The following is a 27,812-nucleotide window of genomic DNA, read 5'->3' on the forward strand; positions in this document are numbered from 1 at the left end:
AGCGAGAGAGGGAACACAAGCAGGGGAGTGGGAGAGGAAGCAGGCTCATAGCGGAGGAGCCTGATGTGGGGCTCGATCCCAGAACGCTGGGATCACTACCTGAGCCGAAGGCAGATGCTTAACAGCTGTGCCACCCAGGCGCGCCGAAGGTTAGCTCTTTTAAAGTTATCTAATTCCTCAAATCCTAAAAACTTTTAAATGAATAGAATGCTAAAATCTTGATGAAGTAAAATTAGTTTACATCATCTTGCTTTTTACTTTCATAACCGTTTTACTTTCTGCTCTTGGAAGTGACACTGAACCATAAAAAAGGCGTGTGTTATGAAACCGGAAAGTATTCTTCCGCGGTTCAGGGAAAATGTCCAAAGTTCAAATTAAGATCGGAAATTGAATAGGGAACTAAATTTAGAAATATTAAACTCTTGAAGACGATTTTTACTGCAGAGCCGGTACTCATTACATATTGAATAATAAGGCTGTACATATGGCAATATGGAAAAAATAAGGAAAAAAAATGTGTGACACCTACCTTCTTCCTTTAGATAAAGCTACTCCTGTTGAGAACACTATTTCTACAGCGTAAGTCGTTTCTGAACACTTGGCCCAAATATTTTTTTGTGGATGTATTATAAATATGTAACTTTTTTTTTTTTTTTTTAAAGTAGGCACCATATCCAACGTGTGGGGCTTGAACTCATGACGCCAAGATCGAGAGCAGGATGCTTGGGGGCCCGGGTGGCTCCATTGGTTCAAGTGTCTGCCTTCAGCTCAGGTCATGATCCCGGGGCGCTGGGATCGAGCCCCACATCGGGCTCCCTGCTCAGTGGAGAGTCTGCTTCTCCCTCTCCCTCTGCTGCCCCCCCTGCTTGTGCTCTCTGTCAAATAAATCAATAAATTCTTAAAAAAAAAAAAAAAAGAAGTAGGATGCTCTATTCAAGTAGCCGGGCGCCTCTGTTGAGCTGCTTGCGATTCATACTGAACAGTTCTCTTTTTACTTGTCCCAGCGATACCAAATGTTGAGACTTTTTGGTACTGAAACCTGAAAAGTCCTTAAGGGTATCAGATAAAAGAGCACCTATGACGGAGATAGGAGTGCCTTATTTAATGCTAATTGCTGTCCTGAGATACGTGCGCGGGACACACGCTCCAAAGGGCTGAGACTTGGTCTGATAACTTGATCACAAGTAGCTCCTATTCCACCTGACAGTAGGCGCAAGAGAACAAGAACTCTTGCAGAATTTGTCTTTATGGCGAAGGGGGTAAGATTTAACACAGCCACAGCTTTGCCAGAAATCGGTCCCTCCCTGGCCTTCCACATCATTCCTTTGCACGTAAATATTCTTTTGGTTTTAAAAGCTAATATGCGGGGGCGCCTTGCTGGCTCAGTCAGTGGAGCACGCAACTCTTGATCTCAAGGTCATGAGTTCAAGCCCCACATTGGGTGTGGAGATTACTTAAAAGTAAAAATCTTTTGGGGCGCCTGGGTGGCTCTGTCAGTTGAGGGTCTGACTCTTGATTTCAGCTCAGGTCATGATCTCAGGGTCCTAGGATCGAGTCCTGTGTTGGGTTCCATGCTCAGCGGGGACTCTGCTTGAGGACTCTCTCTCTCCCTCTGCCCCTTCCCTCACTCACACACTCTCTAAAATAATTTTTACAAAATCTGTAATAAAAATAAAAATAAATGCAAATCTTTAGGGTGCCGGCCTGGCTCAGTCAGAAGAGCACGCAACTCTTGATCTCAGGGTTGTGAGTTTGAGCTCCACATTGGGTATAGAGATTACTAAAAACAAGCAAACAAAAACTTCTAAAAAATAAAGGAAATGTGCAAACTGAGTGAGAAGTACTCTGCACAGTTTCCTCTAAATCTTTATTTTTTAAAAGCCAATATGCAGATATACCTAAAATAATTGAAAACAGGACTTCAGACACTTGTACACCCAGATTCATAGCAACACTAGTCACAAGAGGCAGAAGGTGGAAGCCCAGTGACCACGGAAGATGAGTAAATGGAATGTGGTATATCCATACAATGGAATGGTATTCAGCCAGGAAAGAAAGTTGTTGTATGCTTGAACCTTGAAAACATTATGCTAAATGAAATAAGCCAGACACAGGACAAATATTGTATGACTCAACTTGTATGAAGTATCTCATGTAGGCAAATTCATAGAAACAAAGTAGACTAGGAGCTACCGAGGGACCAGGGAAAGGGGGAGGGGGAATTACTGCCTAATGGTTAACAGAGCTTCTAGTTGAGAAAGTTTTGGAAATAGGGGTGCCAGGTTGGGGGAGTTGGTAAAGCATGACTTTTTTTAAGCTGAGAGAGAGAGAGAGAGAACGAGTGGTGGGAAGGGGCAGAGGAAGAGTGAGAGAGAAGCAGGCTCCTGAGCAGGAAGCCTGATGCAGGGCTCGATCCCAGGACCCTGGGATCATGACTTGAGTTGAAGGCAGACGCTTAACCAACGGAACCACCCAGGTGCTCCAAGTGTGTGACTCTTGATCTTGGGGTTGTTTGAGCCCCACATTGGGTAGAGAACTTACTCAAAAATAAATTTTTTTTTAAATGATTGAAAAACGTTTTGAAACTAGGTATTAGTGATGGTTGTACATTGTGGATGTAATTAATGCCACTGACCTGTACCCTTACAGGATAATATAAAGTTGGATGTGAGGATCAAAAAAATCCCAGGAAGCTATAAGGAAGGATTTTTAAAAAATTGGTTAAGAAACAATTTGGGGCACCTGGGTGGCTCAGTCGTTAAGTGTCTGCCTTCGGCTCAGGGCGTGATCCCGGCGTTCTGGGATCGAGTCCCACATCAGGCTCCTCTGCTGGGAGCCTGCTTCTTCTTCTCCCACTCCCCCTGCTTGTGTTCCTCTCTCGCTGGCTGTCTCTCTGTGTCAAAGAAAAAAGATCTTTAAAAAAAAAACCAATTTAACTCAATAGTGTTTAAATCTCTACTATGTAACAGAAATGATGGATACCAAGATAAACATGGTTCCCAATCTCATAGACAGAAAAAGACAGCAAGATGATGAGACTTCCCCAATCTTCAATTCTTTCAACATGGTAAATATTGAGGGACATTGCTTTACATCCACTCAGAAAGCAAGAACGTTTCTCTACATGTCAGTGATTAAGATATAACCAGACCCCAGATCACTAGACTTGGAAACAACCAGCAGAGTAAGCATCACACGAGAGTATAATCCTCACCGTCCTGATGTTCGTGTCCACTATTTTCGGCAGCATCCGCAACCCCTGAGGACTTGCTAGAAATGAAAGTTCTTGGGCCCTACCCCAGACCTCCTGGATCAGAAACTCTGGGGGTGGGGCCCAACCACCTGTTGTAGCGTGTCCTGCCTGTGATTCTGACATGGGCTACATTGGAGAACCATGGGCACGGACTGTCACCAAACCCAGATCAGAAGAAACCAGGAGGAAAAAAGCCAAGCAGTTGGCTTTTGAAACATATGTGCACCATGTTTTCCCACCACTTAAAAAACAAGTTTATGGAGAGAACCTGATTTTGAAAGAATGAAAAACCTATGGCTTTTTGTTTTAAACAGCAAGATAATTGAAAAAAGAAGTGATCTTTACAAGTATGAGTTTATTCTTCAGGTTTTTACACACCCACAGATTAGTGCTTTTACTGTAGCTCTACCCAGGAGCCAAACAACACAAAATATGTACTTATATCACACATATAACACGTAGAAGATAGAAGGAAACAGTATGAATTTTAAAGTTTAGTTTTTCAGTGATTCAGTGAGCACATGGAAATTGAGGATAATTACAGAAATAGCTATTGAACTCTAAAATAAAAACAAAAATTATATAAAAGGGTAAAAAACGTTTCATTTAAAAAACAAAAACCAGTGGCTTATCACCTCTCTGCTAGTTAGTAACCTAATGAAAATGAAAAGGAGTCAAGTATTATCTTTTCCATATTTAAAACCAAGTGGTTCTTCCTTTTCACAAATAGCCAGCTCTAGGTCTGAAATGGAAGCCAGGATTTTGGGTTCTGAACATTGCAAATATTTTACTGCCCTGTGTTAATGGATTCTTATTTGTAACACTAAGAAATTTACGTTTGCTTGGAGGGGAAAAAAACAAGAACTGGATGAGCAGTTAAATCAAATGGGATTCAGTTCTTGGGACAGTTACAAATGGCACTAAATCAGAACACACACAGAGCTGAGTTTGAGGGCAAGCATGTTAAATAAAGACCAAAGAAGAGGACCATTTGCGATCTTTACAACAACCAAGCATTTGGCCAAATAGCCTAGGTTTGGCAAGTACAAGGGTAGTTAGTGAGTTAATGAGGAGCTAGATTCAAATTAGCTCCAACTTGATTTACAAATTAACAATATGAAGTGATTTCATTGTCTATCCTTTTCGTTTCGAAGAAAATTTAAACCATATTCCTACTGCTCGTGTGAACTTCTGATGTTCCTTGCCATATTTTTGGTTAGATTTTTAAAGATAAGTGGTAGCAGATGTTTATGTTATTAAGTGACCAATACATTAAATTTCCAAAGAAGAGAATTAGATTTAATACTAGGTTATTACTCACAATGACTCAGCATAAATAGCGGAGATCCCACAATTGTCCCCAGCCCTGGGATCATGGAGTAGGACAATTTAGTGACCACTAAGTGAAAATTATGAAAAATGCTATTTCCAGAATGTCTTTTTCCCCCACTCCTTTCAATTGAATTTTTAAAAGTAGACCTCATACTTTCTTTGTTTAAACATCATTTTAAATAAGCTTCTAACACTGTTTCATTCTTCAGTTTTCCCTGAAATAAATCAAATTTTTAAAAACTTCCAAAATTTGCTATTAATTGATTTCAGATGTTTCTTTTGACAGTAAAACTACTTTTCTGTAAAAAAAAAAAAAAAACAAAGTCAATACTATGCCATTTACTAAGAGGGTGGCTGAGTCTTTGTTGTTGTTGCTATTTTTTAAAGCATTTTAGGTTGTACCCAGTGTTCACATAATGGAACTAAAGTTCCTATAGGGACATAATGAATGTGGAACACTAATGATGTAATTAGACCTTTAAGTGAAAGCCACAAAGGAATCTTATAAAAATGACTGTGTGTGTTAAACTACGTCAACATTATGTCACTTGATTTTGTTCAACTGCTCAAGTTGGGGAATGGGAATGAAAATCGTCAAGCTCCTGTGATTGAAGCCAGCTTGACTCACGGGGGAAAAATGATGTCTATGTGAAGTCTTCAGCCTACCAGAGCACGCTATATACACTCAGTCTAGATAGAGGCCTCCTCCACAATACTGCAATACAAATTCTTCACAAATCACAACTCTATCCCAAATGTTCTTATATGTCCTATGCTGTTCCCTAAATTCTACCAAATAACTGATAGCTCTACAACAGAATTTCTTTTATTTAAAAAATACTTAAATCACTATCCCACAAAATGTTCAGAAACATAGGTAACCATAGAAAGTCAATGTGCATATACTGCTTTTATTATTATAATTATGGTAATTGTTAGCTGAATGAAAACAAATAATAGCTAAAAAGTTTTCAAATGATAGAAAAACACATTTGGGTAAGTTATGACACAATTTTTTGAGTACGTAGACAATAGAAATGTTTTGTGGGTTTTTTTTTTTGCACCAATTGCAAATGCAAAGTTAACGATAAAATCAGGGAACTGAGAGGTCGAAAGGGGCCTTAAACATATTCACTATCTCTTAAATTTTAGACAAAGGAGCTGAGAATAGAAAGAAAAAAAAAAAACCCCAACATATACACCATAACAGTCTTTTTTTTTTTTTTTTTAAATGACTTCCAATTTTAGTTCTTCTCTAAAAGCATTAGGGGCGTTGAGACCCTTATTGTAGATTATGTATCATCTCCTCTTTGGCTATGAGGTGTGTGGTTTTGTTAACTAGAGACATCAGTGAGTTCAGTTTCTGAGACCAGTCATTTAATAAATTATTTGGATCCTTGGGTCTCTGGAAGTTGATAATTCCTGCCAACCTGTCTACTTTAGCAAAGATGGTCTTGTTAACTACTAGATTCGAAAGAAAAGCTTCTGACTCCTGCAAGAGAGAAAGACAAATTGGATTAAGACAGGATAATTACAGACAATAAATAAAATTTAAGGAAAGCATTTTCTAAACTCTTTACCTAAGAATATGCAGCTAAAATTCCCTAGTCATAGTTAGCAACTGTTGACATACTTATTTTACTATGAGTCCAGGAATGAAGAGACTCCCAGTCTACCCAGAATCAGGGTGGAGTTTGCATCAGCCTCCCGGCAAACTCAACACTGCCGGTACTGCAGCCAGCCGGCCAGCCTGCTGCCAACAGCAACCTGGTCCACTCTTGGTCTACAATGTTTCCCCCTAACCATTAGACAGATAATTTGTTTCCAGAAATGCTGGGTTACAATGCATGCTCTGCCACTGGAGACTACGTGGCCAAGGACAAGATACTTTACTTCTAAGGACTCTGGTACCCTTGTCCAGAAATGTGAGGAGCTAATGAGCCAACCAAGGATCAAAACCTTCCACCTCTAACATCCGTGATCCTTCGTTTTTAGCTAAACTGAAAAACTCTGGTGACCGAAACAGCTTCTGGATCACTCCACTTGACCCCTGCCTCTGTGGTGGTGTACATGTCACCAACAGGAACCCATACCTGAACACAGCGCTCCTCTAACGTGACCTGGGACCTCTCTCTGCAAGGGAAGTACAGTCAAGTCTCCCTCACATTTTCTATCATTCATTTCTGGGAACCCAGACACATTCATTATAGAAATATAAACCCTGGACTGCAGATGAATCGATGTAAAACTACCACATAGAAGTGAAAAATTTTAACTAGGACACAATATTAATGTGACTATAAACTTGATATTTAAGCTATTTTTTGGTATTCAAGATAGCCTGGAGACACTAAACTTAAAATTAAATAATAAAACAAAATTGATTTTCTCATTCAATTTTTACAAGTCAGTTGATATTCAAAATGACTGGATACAAACAACTCAAACTACTTACATCGACAGACAGATCGAGAAGCTGAGCCATCCTCTTCATTGTTATCCTTGTGTAATACTTGGCCATTATTCTGATATTCTGGGGAAGACAGAGGCATGAAGGACACACAACAGTCATCAGTAAGGCTAAAATCCCATTTGTTTTCATAATCAAATAGGTCTATTTTATTTTATTTTCTTCATATGCAAATAGGTTTAGTTAAAATGTCAGATTCAAACATTTCTCTATAGCCCAGCACTGGAATGAAGCTGGTTCTAAATTTCAGTAACGAAGCAAAATTTAGATATTTTGGTGTCTGCAGTTATTTGTAAGTTGTTGTGAATACTCTCCACAACTCTTTTCAAATATATATAGTCAAGGGAGCCTGAGTGGCTCAGTTAAGCATCTGCCTTCAGCTCAGGTCCTGATCCCAGGGGTGTGGGATCGAGCTCCACATCGGGTTCCTTGCTCAGTGGGGAGTCTGCTTCTCCCTCTGCTCCTCTCCCCAACTCGTTCTCTCTCTCTCAGATAAACAGAATCTTAGGGAAAAAAAGATATATAGTCAAAGCTAGGCTTATCTTAACTAAAATAGTAGTTAAAAACTGTAACTGTACTGGGACGCCTGGGTGGCTCAGTGGGTTAAGCATGGGCCTTTAGCTCAGGTCATGATCTCAGGGTCCTCAGGCTCCCTGCTCAGCGGCGAGTCTGCTTCTCCTCCCCCCCTGCCCCTGTCCCGTTTGTGCATGCTCACTCTAATAAATAAATAAATAAAATCTTAAAAAGAAAAACAAAACCCTGTAACTGTACTAAAAGTTTTTTGCTAAATGGAAGAATCTAAAGTTAAACTTTAGTAATTATGACACAAATGTTTAAAAGGCTCAGATTCAAAAAAATGATTCAGAGTATCTTAAAACACATTATCATCATTATAACTACTTAAAGGTAACCTGAAATTAAATTTCCTAATTTTCACTGGAAACTGTTCCCTTTATTATTCTTTTTTATTTTTTATTTTATTTTATTTTTAAAGATTTTATTTATTTGACACAGAGAGAGACAGCCAGCGAGAGAGGGAGAGGGAACACAAGCAGGGAGAGTGGGAGAGGGCGAAGCAGGCTCCCAGCGTAGGAGCCTGATGTGGGGCTCGATCCCAGAACGCCGGGATCACGCCCCGAGCCAAAGGCAGAGGCTTAACGACTGAGCCACCCAGGCGCCCCTATTTTATTTTATTTTTAAAGATTTTATTTATTTGACAGAGAGAGACAGCCAGTGAGAGAGGGAACACAAGCAGGGGGAGTGGGAGAAGAAGCAGCAGGCTCCCAGTGGAGGAGCCTGATGTGGGGCTTGATCCCAGAATGCTAGGATCACGCCCCGAGCTGAAGGCAGATGCTTAACGACTGAGCCACCCAGGCACCCCTATTATTCTTTTAAAAAAATAATTTATTAATTTATTTAGAGAAAGAGAGTGTGGAGAGGGGTAGGGTGGAAGGAGAGGTAAAGAGAATTTCAGTCAGACTCCCTGTTGAGCTTGGAGCCCAAAGTGGGGCTGGATTCCACGACCCTGCAATCGTGACCCGAACCAAAATCAAGAGTGGGACACTTAACTGACTGAGCCACGTTCCTCCCTTTATTCTTCTCTACGTTATTAACAAAACAACAGCATTCACAGGACAAATGGGGAACAGTGGGGAGAGCAAATGAACTGATCTTTGAAGAAGCTGTCCTTCCTCGCGTCTCTATTGGGTCCTTGGCAACACCAACTTCTTAGGAAGAAGGACAATCATTCTAGACCCCCCTTTCCTTCATCCCTTAAGTGTAATCAGGGACCAAATTCAATTGATTTTCTTTCTTAAAATAATTCCACCCCATCCATTCTTCAATCCCTCAGCTACAGACTTGGCGGAAGCCCACAAGGGGCCTTCACCTAGTCTTAGTTCTATTCCTGTCTCTCCCCAAAATCCATTCTCCACACTTACTGCCAGAGGGGTCTTTGTAAGATACAAGCCTGGTCACTGTCCTCTCAGGTCAAAGTTTCCTCTACTGCAATATATAAACTTTGTTAAGTTCCAGACCCTTTCCGTATCTCCGACTTTCTTCCTCACTGAGCCCTGTTCTTGCAGGTGCTTACGTCCCCTGCTGGTGCGTCTCCAAGTCGCCGCTCAGAGTATCGCATTTGCCTGCTCACCAGGTACTCTTCTTACAAATCTTACCTCCTGTGTCAATTCCTGCAGATCTAGCCTGACCTTTCTTTCTTTTTTAAGATTTTATTTTTAAGTAGTCTCCACACCCAACATAGGGCTTGGACTCACGACCCCAAGATCAAGAGTCACATGCTCCAACTGGGCCAGCCAGGCAACCCCTTTCAGGTAGAACCAATCACTCTCTACTTATGCTCCACTCCATTTGATAGCTATTTGTGCCTAGTATCTTGGATACTTTTATTTATAAATGCACCTTTCCTAGGACTTCTTTTTAAGCTGTCTGATGGCAGGGACCATGTCTTACTTTCCCACGTGTCCCGGCAACTTTGTGCAGTATCTGGCACATAGAAGGCTCACAATAAATGTTTGTTATGCGAATGCATGCTGAGATAATTCAACTTATAGTGACGCCAAGAAGATCAAAGATCAAGTTTAAGACTTGTTACCCATTCCCAAAACTACTAAGCGAGTATCCGAAAGAAATCCTTTCACCCACAACCATCCCCCGCATTCTTAAGAAATTCCTTCTGGTTTATAGGCTATAAAATTTTGGATTTTTTTTTAAGATGTTATTTTTAAGTAATCTCTATATCCAATGTGAGGCTCAAACTTACAACCCCAAGATCAAGAGTCACATGATTTACTGACTCAGCCAGCTAGGTGTCCCTAAAATTTTGGATTCTTGAGAAGTCCCCTCAAAATAAGCATGCTAAAATACAGGGGTTTTTTTTTGTTTGTTTGTTTTCCTGAAAAGCAAGAGGGAGGAGATAAATTCTGATGTGGTTTTGGAAATATACAATAAACATTCAACAACAAATTTACATCACTACATTGGGCATAGCAAAAAAAAAAAACCCCAAAAAACAAAAACCCAAAAGCAAAGAATTAAAGACATAACCTTGAAAAAAAAAACCATCTATCAAACTTGAAAAATAAAAGTTTATGCTTAAATTTGCCAAAGTTTACTTTCAGACTGGCATCTCTACCATGCCAGATTCTTACATGTTCAACAACTCTGTTCTTCAAGTCTTTCCACCTTCTTTCACCTTCCTCTGTAGAACCAAAAACATCAGTTGCCGGACTCTCAAGAGACCCTTTTCTTAATTCCATTCCATAGTCTTCGACAAGTGTGGACCAACGCATCAGCTCCATTGTGGTAAAAAGCTTTAAAAGATCCCTGTAAATTGTATAAAACTTAATATTCCAAATCTGTAAAAATTAAGTTTCATGTACTATAACAGCAAATGTTTAAATACCGACAAAGACTGTAAACATTTTTATTTGTAGAACAAAACATAAGTTGATTATTATTTATTTTACCTACTTCACTACCATTTTTTCCACAATAAATCTGAATGGAGCATTCCCCCTACTTAACATCCTGCTTCCTCCTGCAATATATTTGCCAGTCTCGGGAAAAATTAATGCAAACTTACCAATGAGACACATAAAAGAAAAACAGCTTTTAACAGATAAAAGCCCACTGTCCTCAGGTAGCGTATGTCTGTTTTATATAGCACGTACTTCTGAAAATCACAAAGCCCCAAACTACTAACACTAAACTTTAGCAAACGGTTAATTAACCAAAAGCTGCTAGGTGAGCTTGAAATGCAACTTCTATTTGATAAGTGGTTTATTTATTTGTTTATTTTTTAAAGTAGGCTCCACACCCAGCGTGGAGCCCAACGTGAGGCCCAAACTCACAACCCCAAGATCAAGACCTGAGCTGAGACCAAGAGTCGGATGCTTAACTGACTGAGCCACCCAGGGACCCCTTGGTAAGTGGTTTAGAATGAAGTGTGTTACAGCCTCATTAATTTCTAATGCAGTGTGAAAAAACATTTCACTATTTTATAAACTCTAATTTTATTCACCAATACAATCTGTCAGCAACCAAATGAAGCAGGTGTACACTTAGGTTAACCAATTTTCTTTCAAAATGGTGTTTCTGCTGACATTACTACACTAGCTATAAAAGTACTTACTTGTATTTAGGAATTTCTTCTAACTTCTTGTCACCACTTATTCGGTGAACCAAATCTGACTGTTCATTGTCAAAAGGAGCCAAGATCACATACAGGACAACACTTTTCAGAGCCTAAAAATGTATAACACGATGAATTATAAACAAGCTTAGAAACAAAGCAGAAACTCAGGCAGGAACTACAAAATCATGGGAGAATTGTCTACATTCATGTTTGATATTATTCTCAAAGTCTTAGGGAATAAACATCCTACCAAGCTACCCTTAACAATGGCTTCCTGTCATATTTAGTTTCTTGAAACAATTACACTAAATCTTTGCTAATTTGAATTACTACCTGGGCTGGCATTTTTTGGCGTCAGATGTGTAAAGAAAAAGTTCTTATAACACATTAGCAGCACAAACGTGGAATATACATATAAACTATTTGAAACAGTTTTGTGAAATAATTTTCCAAAGTAATGCTAGGTCTTTTACCTACAACCTCTGCTAGCAAGTGACCTGCTATACATATTTTAAAGTAATCTCTACACCCCACATGGTGCTTAAAAACTCATGACCCCAAGGGTCGAGTGTTGCATGCTCTACCGACTGAGCCAGCCAGGCGCTCCTGCTATACGTGTTTAATTTTATTTTTTTAAAGTTTATTTTTGGAGGGCGCCTGGGTGGCTCAGTCAGTTAAACATCTGCCTTTGGCTCAGGTCATGACCCCAGGGTTCTGGGATCGAGCCCCGCATCGGGCTCCCTGCTCAGCAGGGTGTCTGCTTCTCCCTTGGTCCCTCACCCTGCTCATATTCTCTCTCAGATACATAAAATCTTTAAAAAAAATATATCTATATAAAAAGATTTTTTTTAAATTAATTTATTTGACAGAGAGTGAGCACAAGCAGGGGGAGCAGCAGACGGAGAGGGAGGAGCAGGGTCCTCACTGACCAAGAAGCCTGACACAGGGCTCGATCCCAGGCCCCCGAATCATGACCTAAGCCAAAGAGAGATGCTTAACCGACTGAGCCACCCAGGCATCCCCCCCCTTTTTTTAAAAAAGATTTTATCTATTTATTTATTCATTTATTTAGAGCATGCCCACGTGCACGTGCACGAGCACAAGAATGAGGGAAACAGGGAGAGCAAGAATCTCAAGCAGATCCCAAGCTGAGTGCAGAGCCTGATGTGGGGCTTGATCTCACGACCCTGAAATCATGACCTGAGCCAAAATCCAGGGCAGGATGCTTAACCGACTGAGCTACCCAGGTGCCCCCCTGCCATACATATTTTAAACAGTAAGGCTACATTCTTCGAAAGTGATAAATAATTCAGAATATTGGCACAATTCATTTCAATCAGTAAAGATAAACTGAATAATCAACACACTGAATAGAAATCAGCACCACACAACTGCATATAATCATTTCAAAATAAAAAATGCAAATTCTTCCTAGTAGGTATCAATGTCAAGCATAAGAATATATTCTCACCTGTTGCCACTTTTCACTTTCTGCCTGTATACAGGGAGTATCGTATATTGCTCTGTAGTGCTTACAAATAGACAAATAGGATCCCTCATGTTGATCCAGCTGAATCATTAAGTTATAATATTTCAACTTTAATTTCTGAAAAAGAGTTGATAAAATAAATTGGGGCCTATGGGTTTTTTCCAAACACCTGTAAAGTAAACTTGCAGTAAGAGACATGCTTACCTCTGTATTTTCTTCCTGGAAAAATTTGGTGTTAATTTTCTTGCTGATGATTTGTGTCCGAATGTAATCCTTCACAGCTAGGCAGAGCCTCATTTGCTCCAAAATAAACTCCACTCTCTCCTTCTTCTCCATTGACCCATAGGTTTCCACCTAGCAAAGTAAGACCCCAAATAAGTTTCTATTCGGTAATTTCTAAAAACTGCAAGATTAAATGTTTGAAAATATTCACACTTGTCAAATAATAAGAACCTTGCACACTGGAGAGCGCTGATGATGATATAAAAAGCTAGTTTTCTCCAGGAAATTACAATTAAAAAAAATTATATAGGAAAATGGATATTTTTTCTTCTGGCATAAACAGTTCTGTGAATTTTAACATATGTATAGACTTGTGTAATCACAATCAAGATACAGAACAGTTCTATCACCCCCAAACTCCCCCATTTATAGTAACATACTTCCCCCACTCAGAATGATCTGTTCTCCATCACTACAGATGTCTTTTCAAGAATGTCAAACACAGAACGCAATCTCTTGAGACTATCTTTGTTCACTCAGCATAATGCTTTGAATACTAAGATTCATTTAAATTGTTGTGCATATCAATAGTTCATTCATTTTTTAAAAAGATTTTATTTGAGAGAGAGAGAGAGAGAAATAGAAAGAGCAAAAGCCGGAGAGACAGGCAGAGGGAGAAGGAGAAGCAGACTCCCCATTGAGCCGGGACCCCGATGCGGGGTGCGACCCCAGGACCCTGGGATCATGACACAAGCAGGAGGCAGACGCTTAATTGACTGAGCCACCAGGCGCCCCAGAAATTACAATTCTAAACACAAAAAAGATACCACTCACAGGCTTTCTATTTACAGAACAAAAAATTTTAGAAAAAAAGAGGTGCTAGCCTTTTTAAAATTCAGGTAACGAGCCTGATATGACTTCTAACGGATGTAGAATGTAGAGTTACAGTAAATATACAACAGATACAATATAGAAAATCAATTATGTCAAATACTATGAAAAACAATTTAATATTTGCATACACATACTGCAAATGAATTTATAAAATGTAGAATGGCAAAGTGAAATGAAGTAAGGCTATTTCATTCTTATTATTATTAGGTCTAAAAAAGGTTTTGATTTCATGGTCTTCTTTGTAATTTTTTGTTAAGGAAAATAAAAACTTATACAATAAGCCATCAATGTTTCATTTATGTATCTTCACCCACTCTCCATGTGTCAATTACTTTGAAGCAAATTTCAGACAACATATCTGTATTTCAGTATGTGTCTCTATCTAAAAATTCCTTGTATCACCAAATATCTAGTCAGTTCCCAATATCTATCTCATTTATTTTAATTAAGTCAGAATCCAAATAAGGCTCATGCTTTGCAATCATCAGATATGTTTCTTTCTTTTTTTTTTTTTTAATGATTTTTTAATTATATTATGTTAGTCACCATACAGTACATCCCCGGTTTCCGATGTAAGGCTCGATGATTCATTAGTTGCGTATAACACCCAGTGCACCATGCAATACGTGCCCTCCTTACTACCCATCACTGGTCTATCCCATTCCCCCACCCCCCTCCCCTCAGATATGTTTCTTATGGCTCTTTATTCCTTGCCATTTATTCCTTTGCCATTTACTGACAAAATCAAGCCAATCATCCTACAGTTTCCTAGAGTCTAAATTACGCTGATTGCATCCTTGTGGTATCATTTAATAGGCTCCTCTGTCCCTAGTATATCCTGTAAACTGGTAGTTAAACCAGAAGCTTTATATAATTGAGGTGAATTTTTTTTGGTAAGAATATTTCAGAGGATGTTGAATCATGAGGCACACGATCCTCCTGGTTGAAAACAGAGTTTGAAGGCAAAGCTATGGAGACAGTAGAAATATCCGTGGTTGCCGGGGTTGGGATGGGGAGGAAGAGGAATAGGCAGACCACAGAGAATTTTTAGGGCAGTGAAACTTTTTACATGATACTACACTGATGACCGCAGGTCATTAAACGTTTGTCAAACCTGCAGAACATACAACACCGAGCGTGAACTTTAATGCAAAATACAGACTTTGGGTGATCACACGTCGACGTAGGTTCATCAACTGTAACTAATGTACCACTCCGGTGGGAGATACTGGTAGGAGGGGAAATTGTGCATGTGTGCGCCTGTTGCAGGGGGAGGGCATCAGGGGGCATATGGGGACTCTGCACTTGCCACTCAACTTTGTTGTGAACCTAAAACTGCTCTAAAAAATAAAGTCTTTTAATAAAAAAGAAGAAAAGGAGTCTGAAGCCAAACAGAACTAGTAGGAATTTGAACTCCACCACTTCTTGGCAATGACTTTAGGCACATTACTTTGAGTTTCAGTTTCCTTGGCAGAAAAATGGGGATAAAAATAGTGTTGTATATGAACACTGAAGAAGATAAAATGTGTAGAGAACACAGGACATGTTTTAAAAAAAAACCAACAAAGACAATGCATAGCACACAGGATCCTCTGTGTTATTTTTTCCCTTCCTTTAAGCTAAACTAGCACATGACGGAAAAATCCAAATAAGAAATTTAACTTAATGCGGGAACCTTGATGGGCCAAAATTACAAGGAAAATTTTGAGAGAATGAGTCTATGGCTTTACTCAGATTTCTTAGTACGTTGCTGTCTCATTTTAAGATCTCTCTTAAAAATGTGTCCTGAAACATGGCAAATTATGAGGCAATTTTTCTTTGTTAGAACAATTTAGCCTAGAAATTGACCATCAATCAAATATTCATTTAGAATGAAGCTAATGATTAACAGCAACTCCCTCAGGCATGCATAGTACATGAATTACTAGTTTTATTTGAGTTCTAAAGAGAATGAAAATTTTCAAATAGCACAAAATCAAGACTAATGCATTGATTCTAACTTTCCTTCAAAACTTTCTGAGCAGTTAAATTTAGTCAGGACCCTAATTACATAATTTTCAGGTACCTGAGTAACCTCCCTCTCCACTGCGCTCACTCTTAGTCTGGGTAGTTTTGAAAAAGTGATAAGGTGTCAAAGTAAGCTATTGCCACAAGAAATACTGCTGAATAAATATAAAGATTTTCACATTCTAAATACAACTCCTTACCTGTAACTCTTGTAAAATGGAGGCTGCCTCTTTCACGTCACCGTTTTGCTCTTTTATAGTTGCTAATGTTTTAGTCAGTCGAGCACGCTCAATTTCAACATAAATCTACAAATATGAGAAATTTATATTATCAAAATTCCCATAGAAATGTGTTAACATTTTAAAGACAGACTTGAACTATTACTCGAACTAAGCCTAACAGTATTTATCCTGCAGTGATTGTGCACTTTATCCTCCAAGCACAAATACAGCTGAGTGACATTTTACATTTCACAGTCACGTAATTTTTTTTTTTTAATTTATTCATTTGAGAGAGTGCATGTGCACACGCACACATGCTCGTGCATGCGTGCCCAGGGAGAAGGGGGCGAGAGAGAGAGAGAATCTAGAGCAGACTCCCCACTGAATGTGCAGCCTGACTCAGGGCTTGATCTCACCACCCTGAGATCACAACCTGAGCCAAAAACAAGAGCTGGACACTTAACCAACTGAGCCACCGAGGCGCCCCACAATCACATAATTTTTAAGAAAAAGTCTCTATGAAACATTATGCATATTTTGAGGCTTTGCTTCAAGAACCTAAATATGAAATCATTGTGTTTAATAACAGAACCATAAGCTACATTGAATAGTACAGAAAACAGAACAGAGCCTTTAAAAGAATTATTTGAGGGGCGCCTGGCTGGCTCAATTGGTAGAGCATGTGACTCTTGACCTTGGGGTCATGAGTTCAAGTCCCACATTGGGTACAGAGCTTATTAAAAAAATAATAACAATAAAGTAAAACTATTTGACCTTGTAAAAGTTACTAGCATTTTTTGCAGTTATTAAGTAATATTAGTGGATTTATAATTTCCAGCAAATTAAACATCAAAAATATAACTACAGCCTAATGGAGTCTAGGGAACTAATTTTCATGCTCAGGCTTCCTTATCCCTTTAGCCTTTGTTCTGCAGCAACCCCCTTCCCTACTCCACCCCCAAAAACCTCAATCTCCAAGAAAAACAAACTATTTTCATTTTCCTAAATGTTCCATGTGTTTCTTTTCTTTTTTTAAGGATTTATTTTAGAAAGAAAGAGACCGTGGGCACAAGCGGGGGGAGGGACAAAAGGAGGAAGAGAATCTCAAGCAGACTCCCTGCTCAGCGGGGAGCCCAACACGGGGCTCGATCTCATGACCCTGAGATTATGACCTGAGCCGAAATCAACAGTCAAGACACAGCCCAGTGACTGTTTTTATGATGGATCTCTTTGAGGTGGTAAAGAACAGTGTCATATTCATTCTGGATCTAGCACAACACGGGTGCTCCATAAACATGGCTGACTCAGTCACAACAGCGTAAGACTCTCGATCTCAGGGCTGCAGATTCAAGCCCCATGTTGGGTATGGGGCTTAAAAAATAAAATCTTGGGGCACCTGGGTGGCTCAGTGCGGTGAGCGTCTGACTCTTGATTTCGGCTCAGGTCATGATCTCAGGGTCATGAGATTGAATCCCATGTTGAGCTCCACACTCGGTGGTGAGTCTGCTCGAGATTCTCTCTTCCTCCCCCACCAACGCTCTCTCTAAAATAAATAAATCTTTAAAAACAAATAAAATCTTTTAAAAAGTTTTACTAAAGTGACAGTCAAGACCTAATAAGTTAATTATAAGCTAAGTTTTTATTCTCAGATCGCAAAAATCAGTCCAGAAAAAATATATACTTACCTCAGTCACCATTTCATACTTGTCGTTTTTGGAGAAACGAAAAATTAGGAGGGAAAAAGGGATCGAAAGAAATACAAATGGATTCTGCCAAGACAGTGAAATCCTGAAAATTAAACCTACACTGTGAATACGCTATTACTTTTTTTTTTTTTAAGTAAGCTCTACATCCAACATGGGGCTCGAACTCAAACTCCAAGATCAAGCGTCACTTGCTCTACCAACTGAGCCAGTTAGGCACCCCAGTACTCTATTATTTTAAATAGTAGAGTGAAACCTTAGCTATCCCAAACATAGATTTCTCAAGCAGATCTAAGCTAGGGTGGAGAATTAGCTTTATCTTTGATTCATTATTACTACATGTAAATTTGGAGTAAGATCACTAATTCCTAGAAAAATTTGGCTATATTGAGACTGCCACTATTTAAATATATTCATTTAGGGGTGCCTGGCTGGCTCAGTCAGAAGAACATGCGATTCTTGATCTCCAGGTCATTAGTTTGAGACCCACGGTGGGTGCAGAGATTACGTAAAAGTAAAATCTTTAAAAAATATATATATATAAATAAGTAAATACATTCATTTGTATATGGGAAGATACTAGAAGGAAATGTACAAAGATAATGGTTGAATCAAGGTGACGACCTATTTTGTCATCTTAAAAAATATATACGTATCTATTAATATAATGTCTACATAAGAATCTCTGAATACAGAAAAGACAGGACTTTCCACTGTGAGTTATGCCAATGGAAAACTTACTTTTCCTTCTGTAACCATTCGTAGAGTATCAATTAATCGAAGTTTGATTGGAAGGTCTGTGATTTCCTCAACGTAAGTACAGCATTGCTGAACCATTTTTGCAACAGCCTAAAATAGTAAAAACCATGCATAAGTAAGAGTCATTCCTCATAGAATTTAAAAGGAAGTATTTCATCAACGGAAGAACTATGTTCAAATCTACTCTTACCAAACAATTATAGATACAGATATGCCTATTAAAAAACATAAGGAGTACCTGGCTGGCTCAGTTGGTAGAGCATGAAACTCTTGATCTCAGGGCTGTGAGTTCAAGCCCCACGCTGGTGTAGAGCTTGCTTTAAAATAAAAAATAATAATAATAATAAAAAATTCATGGCGTGCCTGAGTGGCTCAGTTGGTTAAGCCACTGCCTTCAGCTCAGGTTGTGATCCTAGGGTCCTGGGATTGAGCCCTACGTCAGGCTCCCTGCTCAGCAGGGAGCCTGCTTCTCCCTCTGCCTCTCCTCCCGCTTGTGCTGTCAAATAAATAAATAAAATCTTAAAAAAAAAAATCAAAATGTCTCTGATAGGAGGCACCTGGGTGGCTCAGTCAGTTGAGCAGCTGCCTTCGGCTCAGGTCATGATACCAGGGTCCTGGGATTGAGCCCGGAATAGGGCTCCCTGCTCATTGGGGAGCCTGCTTCTGCCCCTCCCTCCTGCTCATGCTCTGTCTCCCTCTCTCTCTTAAATAAACAAAATCTTAAAAAAAAAATGTCTCTGATACCTAAGAAGTACTAAACACCTAGTAATAAATTCAAAAAGGTTAGGAAAACCTCAGATGAAAGACTTTACACCTCTCCACTACAAACCATGAACTTATTACACAAAAGGGGTGTTCAAGGATGTCTATTAGAAGGCTTCCTAGATGGGGTGCCTGGATGGCTCAATCGGTTAAGCGTCTGCCTTCAGCTCAGGTCATGATCTCAGGGTACTGGGACTGAGTCCCGCACTGCACCCCCTGACCAGCAGGGAGTCTGCTTCTGCTTCTTCATCTCTCTGCTTATATTCTCTGTCTCTCTCAAATAAATAAAATCTAAAAAAGGCTTCCTAACTGGCTTTTTCTGGAGCCAAAAAAAAGCATAGAAGTTGTAAAAGACGAAAGGGGGAAGAAAGAGAAGAGAAAAGCAGAGTTCAACGGTGGCTGTGAACACAATGAAGCCATAGCCAGCAGATACTGTGACTAAAGAAAAGAGTCAGTGGCAGAGGCAGAAGGTTAAGTAATTCCACCCCCTGGGTAGGGAGGAGAAACCATAGTCCTACCCATACTCCCCCCAATGAAATATGACATTGATGGTCACATGTCCTTTGCCCAGGTTCCTCAAAGATAATATAAATGGGTTGGACTACATTACCTCTAGCTCTAACATTCTGAACATTTTGGTAAATTTTGGTAAATATTTACATAGTAAATATTTTAAATTGTGTGGGCCACAGGGTGTCTCTGTGGCTAGTATTCAACTCTGCCTTTGTAACTACAAAGCTGCCAGATGATGTATAACAAATGGATGGCTATGTATAAAAACTTTATTTACAAAGCTGGCAGGTGGGATTTGGTCCATGGCCTGTATTTTGTAACCACTAATACAGATTCTTTTTTTTTTTTTTTTTTAAAGATTTTACTTATTTATTTGACAGAGAGAGAGACAGCCAGCAAGAGAGGGAACATAAGCAGGGGGAGTGGGAGAGGGAGAAGCAGGCTTCCCAGTGGAGCAGGGGGCCCAATGCGGGGCTCGATCCCAGGCCTCCAGGATCACGCCCTGAGCCGAAGGCAGATGCTTAACAACTGAGCCACCCAGGCGCCCCTCTAATACAGATTCTAAACAGCATTATCAATTATCATAATCATTGAAAATAATAATTAGGATTCTGTAATCAAGAAAATGCCTATTTTGTTTAAGACGGCAGAAAAGTGAACAGAATACCTTCTGTCAATTATACATCAAGCTGAAAAAAAAAATCCCATGGTATAGCTTGCAAAGATTTTCTTGAAAAACAATATTCATGTAGCTCAGGTCGAACTTCTAATTACCTGAAAAATTGGCTGTTCAGACACAGGAGTTCCAGAAAGCGAAAGTTTTATTATAAAATATAACTCTTTCAATAAGTGCAAGGCTCTGGGACACCTTGCATCTCAAAAAATGATCCTTCTAACACTAATTATAACCATGATTTCTAGAAGGGCATACGACTTAGTAATTCTAAAAGCTGTGCAAAAACTACATTAACAGAAATCAGATGGGGTACAAGAAAAACAAAACAAAACAATTACATCAATATTCTAATGGTAAGTGAACATCCTGCTGTTCCCTGAAAAAATTACAAGTCATCAGGTAAGTCATAGTTGGAGTGAGGCTTACCCCCTGGGCTCAAGTGACAGACAGTGAATTAGAAACCATTAATTTTAAGCAATCTAGAAAAGGTTATTTTAAGAAAATCATTACTTTCTAAGTCTGGTAGAGCAAAAAGAAAAGTTTTAGGTAAAAAGTAATTACGGGAAAAGGAGAGGCACATTTTGAGTCCTTAAGCACTTTCCAGAGCTAAGAAGACCTATGTCACAGCAAAAAGAGAAGCCCCACCACAGTTGTGGTCATGCCATTAGCCAGCTGTGAGACTGGCTCAAACTCCTCTTTCTCCAGGAAGCCTCCCCTGACAAACCTAATCAAAACCCCCTCTTCCCCCTTTCATGTCTCCTAACGCCACTCACTATTCTTCTATGTCACTCACTATATATTGCTGTGTGAGTCTGTAACTTTTAAGATTTTATTTTTTAGAAAAAAAGAGAGAGAGAGCCAGAGAGTGAGCTGGGGGAGGAGCAGAGGGAGAGGGACAAGCAGACCCCGTGCTGAGTGCAGAGCCTGACGCAGGGCTCCATCCCACAACCCCGAGATTATGACCTGAGCCAAAATCCAAAGTCAATCTCTCAACCGACTGTGACACCGAGGTGCCCCTCTGTGTATAACTTTTAAAAAAACAAATCACCTTGCTAAAGATGTACTACTATTACTTGTGATTTATCTCGTCTAGGAACTAGAAGTTACCTGGCACATTTCTTCACATTCTGAGAGTCTTACATACAAATGTCAGTTTTTCAATCAGAAAAGCCACAGAGTTAAACAGTCCCTTCTACTAGCTCTGAAATGTTATGACTCTATTAATAATCTGTATTTTTGGGTATGTGCTTTGAATGGCACTAGTACTACATAAAACACATATTTTTGTTTACTTTAACCCAGATTGCCTCAAGACAAATAAGCAGCCCTTTCCAATTGTCCTTAGAAAGCAAATCTCTTAGAAAATCAGAGGAAGACAATGGTTCATCTATGCCAGTCTCTCAGTCGACTCTATGATGGTCTCTCAAACCACAGAATTCAGCAGTAAAAGGCATATTTAAGTCAATTTCATTCATATATACTAGACTGCCTCAAATCTATATTAATTTTTTTTAGATCTTATTTTTAAGTAATCTCTACACCCAATGTGGGGCTCGAATTCACAACCCAGACATCTAGAGTCACATGCTCTACCAACTAAATGAACCAGTCAGAAGCCCCTCTATGTTAATTCTTGACAACAAATTATATGCATGTAAACTTATCTAAAAAAAGAAGAAAACCAATTTGTTTTTTGCAAAAAAATAATTTAACCCACTCTAACACTAGGTTCACTCTAGCAGTAACCTAATTAATAAAACAAGAGATTTGAACAAGAACACCATATTTCTGTTTTTGGTTCCACTACTACTATCCTGTTTTACAATGTTAATACCTTTATTTGAAAGCAAAAAATAAAAACCTGGAAACTACTCAGGGAACAGCATTTGAAAGATGAGATATAAATGACAAGTGGAATCTACTTGTACACAGGATCATTTAAATATCTCAATCTCAAACAGAATGGGGCGCCTGGCTGGCTCAGTCAGTAGAGCATGTGACTCTTGACGTTGGGGTCATAGGTTTAAGCCCCATGTTGGGCACAGAGTTTACTAAAAAACAATAACAAAAACTCAAGCAAAAAAACAGGGAAAACAGTAAAGAAAATCTAGCTTCCCCAAAACACCAAATGAGAACATAATCTTTAAACAAAATTAGTCAAACTAATGTCTGAAAAATGGCCTCAAAATAAGTTAAATCTTAAATATTTAATAAAAGACATGACTAAGTAAGTTACAGATGATCAATTTGATGGATTATAACACAATCATTTAAAATAATAAACATGAGGAGGTGCCTAGGTGGCTCAGTCAGTTGAATGTCCAGCTCCTGATTCTGGCTCAGGTCGGGATCTGAGGGTTGAGACCCTCCAAGCTCTGCGCTCAGCGGGGATTCTGCTTGAGATTCTCTCTCTCTCCCTCTCCCTCTCCCACCCCTCACATGCTCCACCGTGTGTGCGCGCACACGTGCGTACTCTCTCTCAAATAAATCTTTTTTAAAAAATAAAAAAATAATAAACATTAAGACATGGAGCCACATGGAAACAGAACAAAGCTGCACCAACACTCAGCACAATTTTGTAAAAATATGCAAATATATAAAAACTAGAAGAAAACATAAAAACAGCTGACATAAAAATATGGACAGAATTTTTAAAAACTGTCTAGAATGTAATGCTGATTTAACAGTAAATTTAAAACAGATTCATAGAACGGTTTTCTAAAGTCCTTATTTAAATGCAAATGTAGTCATGAACTCACTTGTTTTAACTGACTCCGTCTTTTTGACAAAAGCATAATATTTTCATTAAGTAAATCCCATTCCTTAGCCTCATAGCACATCTTCACTACTGCAACTAAGATGCGGGATGTAGACACCATATCAGAAGCCTGTAAGAATGAAAATATATTGAAGTTAATGGAGCACTGTTAAGTGAAATTAATGATAATTGAGGTTTTCACTATAATCTACTCACAGTGCGGGTCTGTTTCTCCAAAGAGAGAAGGGTTTCAATGACTTCTTGAAGTCTTCCTTCCTAAAACAAAAGATAAAAATGAACCATGAAAACACTACCACCAACACAAAACCAAACAAACTAGTCTAAAATGAGATGTTTCTGACACAGAAAAGAAAAAAAAATCCATTTCAGAGGAAAAGCGCCACCCCCATTACCACTATTATTTTGGTTTTCTCCTCTTGGTAGTGCTTGCTTTTCCTGTGGACTCCTTAAGCCAGTGGTTCCCAAAGTGGGGCCCACAGCTGTTTTTAACAACTCAAAGTGCCTAGGAGAAACTGAATATAGACCAATGATTTAGGGGCGCCTGGGTGGCTCAGTCGTTAAGCGTCTGCCTTCGGCTCAGGGCGTGATCCCGGAGTCCTGGGATCGAGCCCTGCATCGGGCTCTTCTCCTGGGAGCCTGTTTCTTCCTATCCCACTCCCCCTGCTTGTGTTCCCTCTCTCACTGGCTGTCTCTCTCTCTGTCAAATAAATAAATAAAAATCTTAAAAAAAAAAAAGAACAATGATTTAACACCTGAAAAAAAGTCAAGTCTTTGTTTTGGATTCTAACTGATCAAGTCAGTGTGGTAACCAGATTATCTTGTTTCGAACTGAGACTCTAAGTGGCACTTACACATACGTGTCTTTGAGGAATAAAAATGGGAAAAATGAATGATTTCTTTATGAAGTCACCATAACAAATACTTTAAAACATTGTTTTGAGGAAAAATAAAAAGGATATTTGGTGGTGAAAAGATAAGAAACCCTGGTTTAATTTTTCAATGACTTTTTTTTTTTAAAGTAAGCTCTATGCCCAGAGTGGGGCTTGAACTCACGACCCCGAGATCAAGAGTTGCATGCTCTGCCAAATGAGCCAGCCAGGGGCCCTTAATTCTTCAATGACTTTTAAAGTAAATTATAACTGTGCTTAAAGGAAATGAAGACCACCTGAGAATATCCATATATGCTATACCAAAGGTCATGCTTCTAAGCAGATACTGATCCAAATGGAATACCCCTTTTTGTCAACTGACAATATCCTGTATCTCTTATATACAAAAAATACTCTTCCTGGGGAGCACGTCAGGAAATGGGAATAACAAAATTCAAATGATATAAACTTAAGTGGTAATACATCAGGACTAAAATAAGCTATCCTATTAAGAACCACACATTGTGGGGTGCCTGGGTGGCTTAAGTCAGTTAAGCGTCTGCTTTTGGCTCAGGTCATGATCTTGGGGTCTTGGGATCATTTTCTCGCTCTTGGTCTCTCTCAACTAAGTAAGTAAACTCTAAAAAAGAAAAACAAAAACAAACAACAAAACCAAAACACACCACATTGTGATAAAAACAAAACCAGCCCACAGCAAAAAAAAATTGCAAGTATTTAAGATACTGATATTCGTAACAGTGAATGAATTCGAAGTGATGGGGAGGGGGGCGCCTGGGTGGCTCAGTTGTTAAGCGTCTGCCTTCAGCTCAGGTCATGATCCCAGGGTCCTGGGATGCAGCCCCACATCAGGCTCCCTGCTCGGCAGGGAAGCCTGCTTCTCTCTCTCACACTCCCCTTGCTTGTGTTTCCTCTCTTGCTGTCTCTGTCAAATAAATAAATAAAATCTTAAAAAAAAAAAAAAAGTGATGAGGATGGTTTTATTTTGAAATTGGTTTTCTAACTATAAATGAAATTTACTATTATATTTTTAAGTAATCTCTACACCCAATGTGGCGCTCAAACTCACAACCCCAAGATCAAGAGCCACATGCACCACCAACGGAGCCAGCCAAGTGCCCTGAAACTTATTTTAATGACATTCATGGATAGTACATGAGTACTACTCTTTTACTGATGAAACAAACAAACAGTTTTTGAATTAAGGATACAAATAATGTTTGGAATTTTCAAAATACTCTTTCCATATCTTCCAAAATAACATTTAAACTATGAATTTTCTATGGAGCACAGAATATGTACTATACAGGTATTATTTGAACTTTAACTCAAATCTATATGATTATTATAGTTAAATCTGAAACATGTAAGATTAGAATTGCAACAATGTTTCGTATGCAGAGGAGGAGCCTCAGTTCTGCAAACTCTATAGATTCGTATGTATGATAAATGCTGACTAAATGTCCATCAGAGGAAAAGAACAAATCCATAAATTCTTCAAAGGTAAAGGCTAATAAATCATAAAAGATCAAAGAATCTTAGAACTGTAAAGACTGCTGCAGATTATTTAATGCGATCAATCACCTCATTTTAGAGTATAAAAAGACTAAGGACCAAACAGCTCAGCCACAAAACTTATCAGCAGAACCAGAACCCAGGGCTCTTGCTTTCTGGTCCAGTGTTCCTTCCATGACACCAAACCGTAACCAGTTTAAATCACATCTTTGCTTCCATCAAGGTAATTTCCATTAGGGAAATGGTTACTATCTGGCAACAAACGTAGTGCAAAAATAATTAAGATATAAAATACTGTTCATTAATGGTCACCTATCACTTTTGCAATTACTATTAGTCATGTGACTATAATCAACAGAGTATAGTCTATAGTATTTCAATTCAGAAGTATGTTGTTGTTTTAAGATTTTATTTATTTGAGAGAGAAAGTGAGAGAGATCAGAGGGAGAGGGAGCAGAAACAGACTTGCCACTGAGTGGAGAGCCCAATGCGGGGTTCGATCCCAGGACCCTGGGACCATGACCTGAGCCCAAGGCAGACATTTAACAGAGTGAGCCACCCAGGCACCCCCAGAGTATGGGTTTTAAAGAACTGCACTCTACATGTGAAGGAATCACATACGACTCTAGAGCCATGGGCTGTATCAACAAAACATCAGCTGTTACCTTCTCAGGAAGGCATTCTTAAACAACTCCCCATAGTCAGTAGTTATTCAGCACTTCCTTGTTTAACTCACAAGCCCACTGACTTTCTGCTTTGTAATGACTCCAAACTCTTTTCCATTTTCACACTGGAATCTCACTAGAATGTAAATTCTGTAAGAGTGGGGACTGCATCTATGCTGCCCACCACTGCAGCTCAGAGTTCTGTACCTAGCAAAGCACATCATGTTGCTTCTGTACATGTTATGGTACATCCCTTTACACCTTGTACCAGTTATTAATATGCATGTCTTGCCTAAGTGGTCTATAAGTTCCTTCAGGGCTGGAACATGTTTGATTGTTTCCCATGCACCAACTTGTACGTAGTATGCATTGACAATGACAGAACTATCAGATGACCTTCATGGCTCAGAATTCCTGATTCTCACTGTCACACTAAGTAGGATGTGACGAGTTACATCGCTGGCAATTCAGTGCTATTTGAGGGATGCTACCATCAACTTCATTAAATACAACTCTCAATTCTTTAATTATCCCACTTTTTCCTCCCATTCTTCCATGTTCAAGGCTATGGCTAACCATCTTCCTCCCTTCTTTCCTATCTATTCACACAGTTCTTGAAATTCCACCTTCTGATGCTGCTTTTCAACTCAGAGGGACAAGATGGTCAGAGCTATCAAAGCTAACTCGTTAGAACATGTGACTTTTGTGACTCATTTTTCTCATTAAAATAATCTTTGTAAATGAGGTAAATGACTAAGGAGTTTGTTCAACATTAATACATGTTGGGTATCTGTAAATTCTGTATGTTTGTGTCCGTTAACTCCTAAAAGGATCCACTCTTTTAATGATTTGTTAAACAACCTAAATAAGTAAGAAAAAGGCCAATAGCTGAAATTTAATGCCAATTCAATGCTTTCACATGACCTTTTTCTTAAAGGGGTCTTTTTGTCCAAACTACTAACAGTCAATAAATTGTTTTACATTTCACCTCTTCTTTATTTTTGATAGTAACCTTAAGAGGCTACAGCTAGGGGCGCCTGGGTGGCTCAGTTGTTAAGCTTCTGCCTTTGGCTCAGGGCCTGATCCCAGGGTCCTGGGATTGAGCCCCACATCCGGCTCCCTGCTCCACTGGGAGCCTGCTTCTTCCTCTCCCACTCCCCTGGCTTGTGTTCCCTCTCTCGCTGGCTGTCTGTCTGTCAAATAAATAAATAAAATCTTAGACAAAAAAAAAAAAGCATCTTAAGAAAAAAAAAAAGAGAGAGAAAGAGGCTACAGCTAACCAAATGAAAAGACATGAAGGAGAACCAAAGGACATATTCAATTTAAGAATGTAAATAATCCCCAAATACCCACGTAACAAATATACCACAATCAAGAAGGGTGGTGGTGATCCTCTGTGTAAGAACCGCTAAGTACTATATAGTTGCAGTTCAGAAAAGGCCCTCTTTAGATTAATTAATACACGGGTGAAGCACTAACCATTACCAAGAACTAGTATCACTCCTATTATCT

At 39.1% G+C, this 27,812-nt stretch overlaps 1 protein-coding gene across 1 annotated transcript in view; it reads right to left on the minus strand.

Moving 5' to 3' along the window:
* Window positions 1-3,588: 3,588 nt before the first annotated feature.
* PSMD12 (proteasome 26S subunit, non-ATPase 12) overlaps window positions 3,589-27,812 on the minus strand; it is a 28,394-nt gene continuing 4,170 nt past the window's right edge. Inside the window, exons 2-11 of the mRNA XM_026512425.4 lie at window positions 23,429-23,488; window positions 23,214-23,342; window positions 18,486-18,593; window positions 16,021-16,125; window positions 12,902-13,051; window positions 12,680-12,814; window positions 11,206-11,318; window positions 10,223-10,397; window positions 7,041-7,118; window positions 3,589-6,077 (exon numbers count right to left, since the gene is read on the minus strand). Of these exons, the coding sequence (XP_026368210.1) occupies window positions 5,868-6,077; window positions 7,041-7,118; window positions 10,223-10,397; window positions 11,206-11,318; window positions 12,680-12,814; window positions 12,902-13,051; window positions 16,021-16,125; window positions 18,486-18,593; window positions 23,214-23,342; window positions 23,429-23,488 (1,263 nt within the window). The 3' untranslated portion in view covers window positions 3,589-5,867. The remainder of the gene's footprint in view (window positions 6,078-7,040; window positions 7,119-10,222; window positions 10,398-11,205; window positions 11,319-12,679; window positions 12,815-12,901; window positions 13,052-16,020; window positions 16,126-18,485; window positions 18,594-23,213; window positions 23,343-23,428; window positions 23,489-27,812) is intronic.

This window comes from Ursus arctos, unplaced genomic scaffold, assembly GCF_023065955.2.
Source record: "Ursus arctos isolate Adak ecotype North America unplaced genomic scaffold, UrsArc2.0 scaffold_24, whole genome shotgun sequence".
In the NCBI taxonomy this organism is placed as follows: domain Eukaryota; kingdom Metazoa; phylum Chordata; class Mammalia; order Carnivora; family Ursidae; genus Ursus; species Ursus arctos.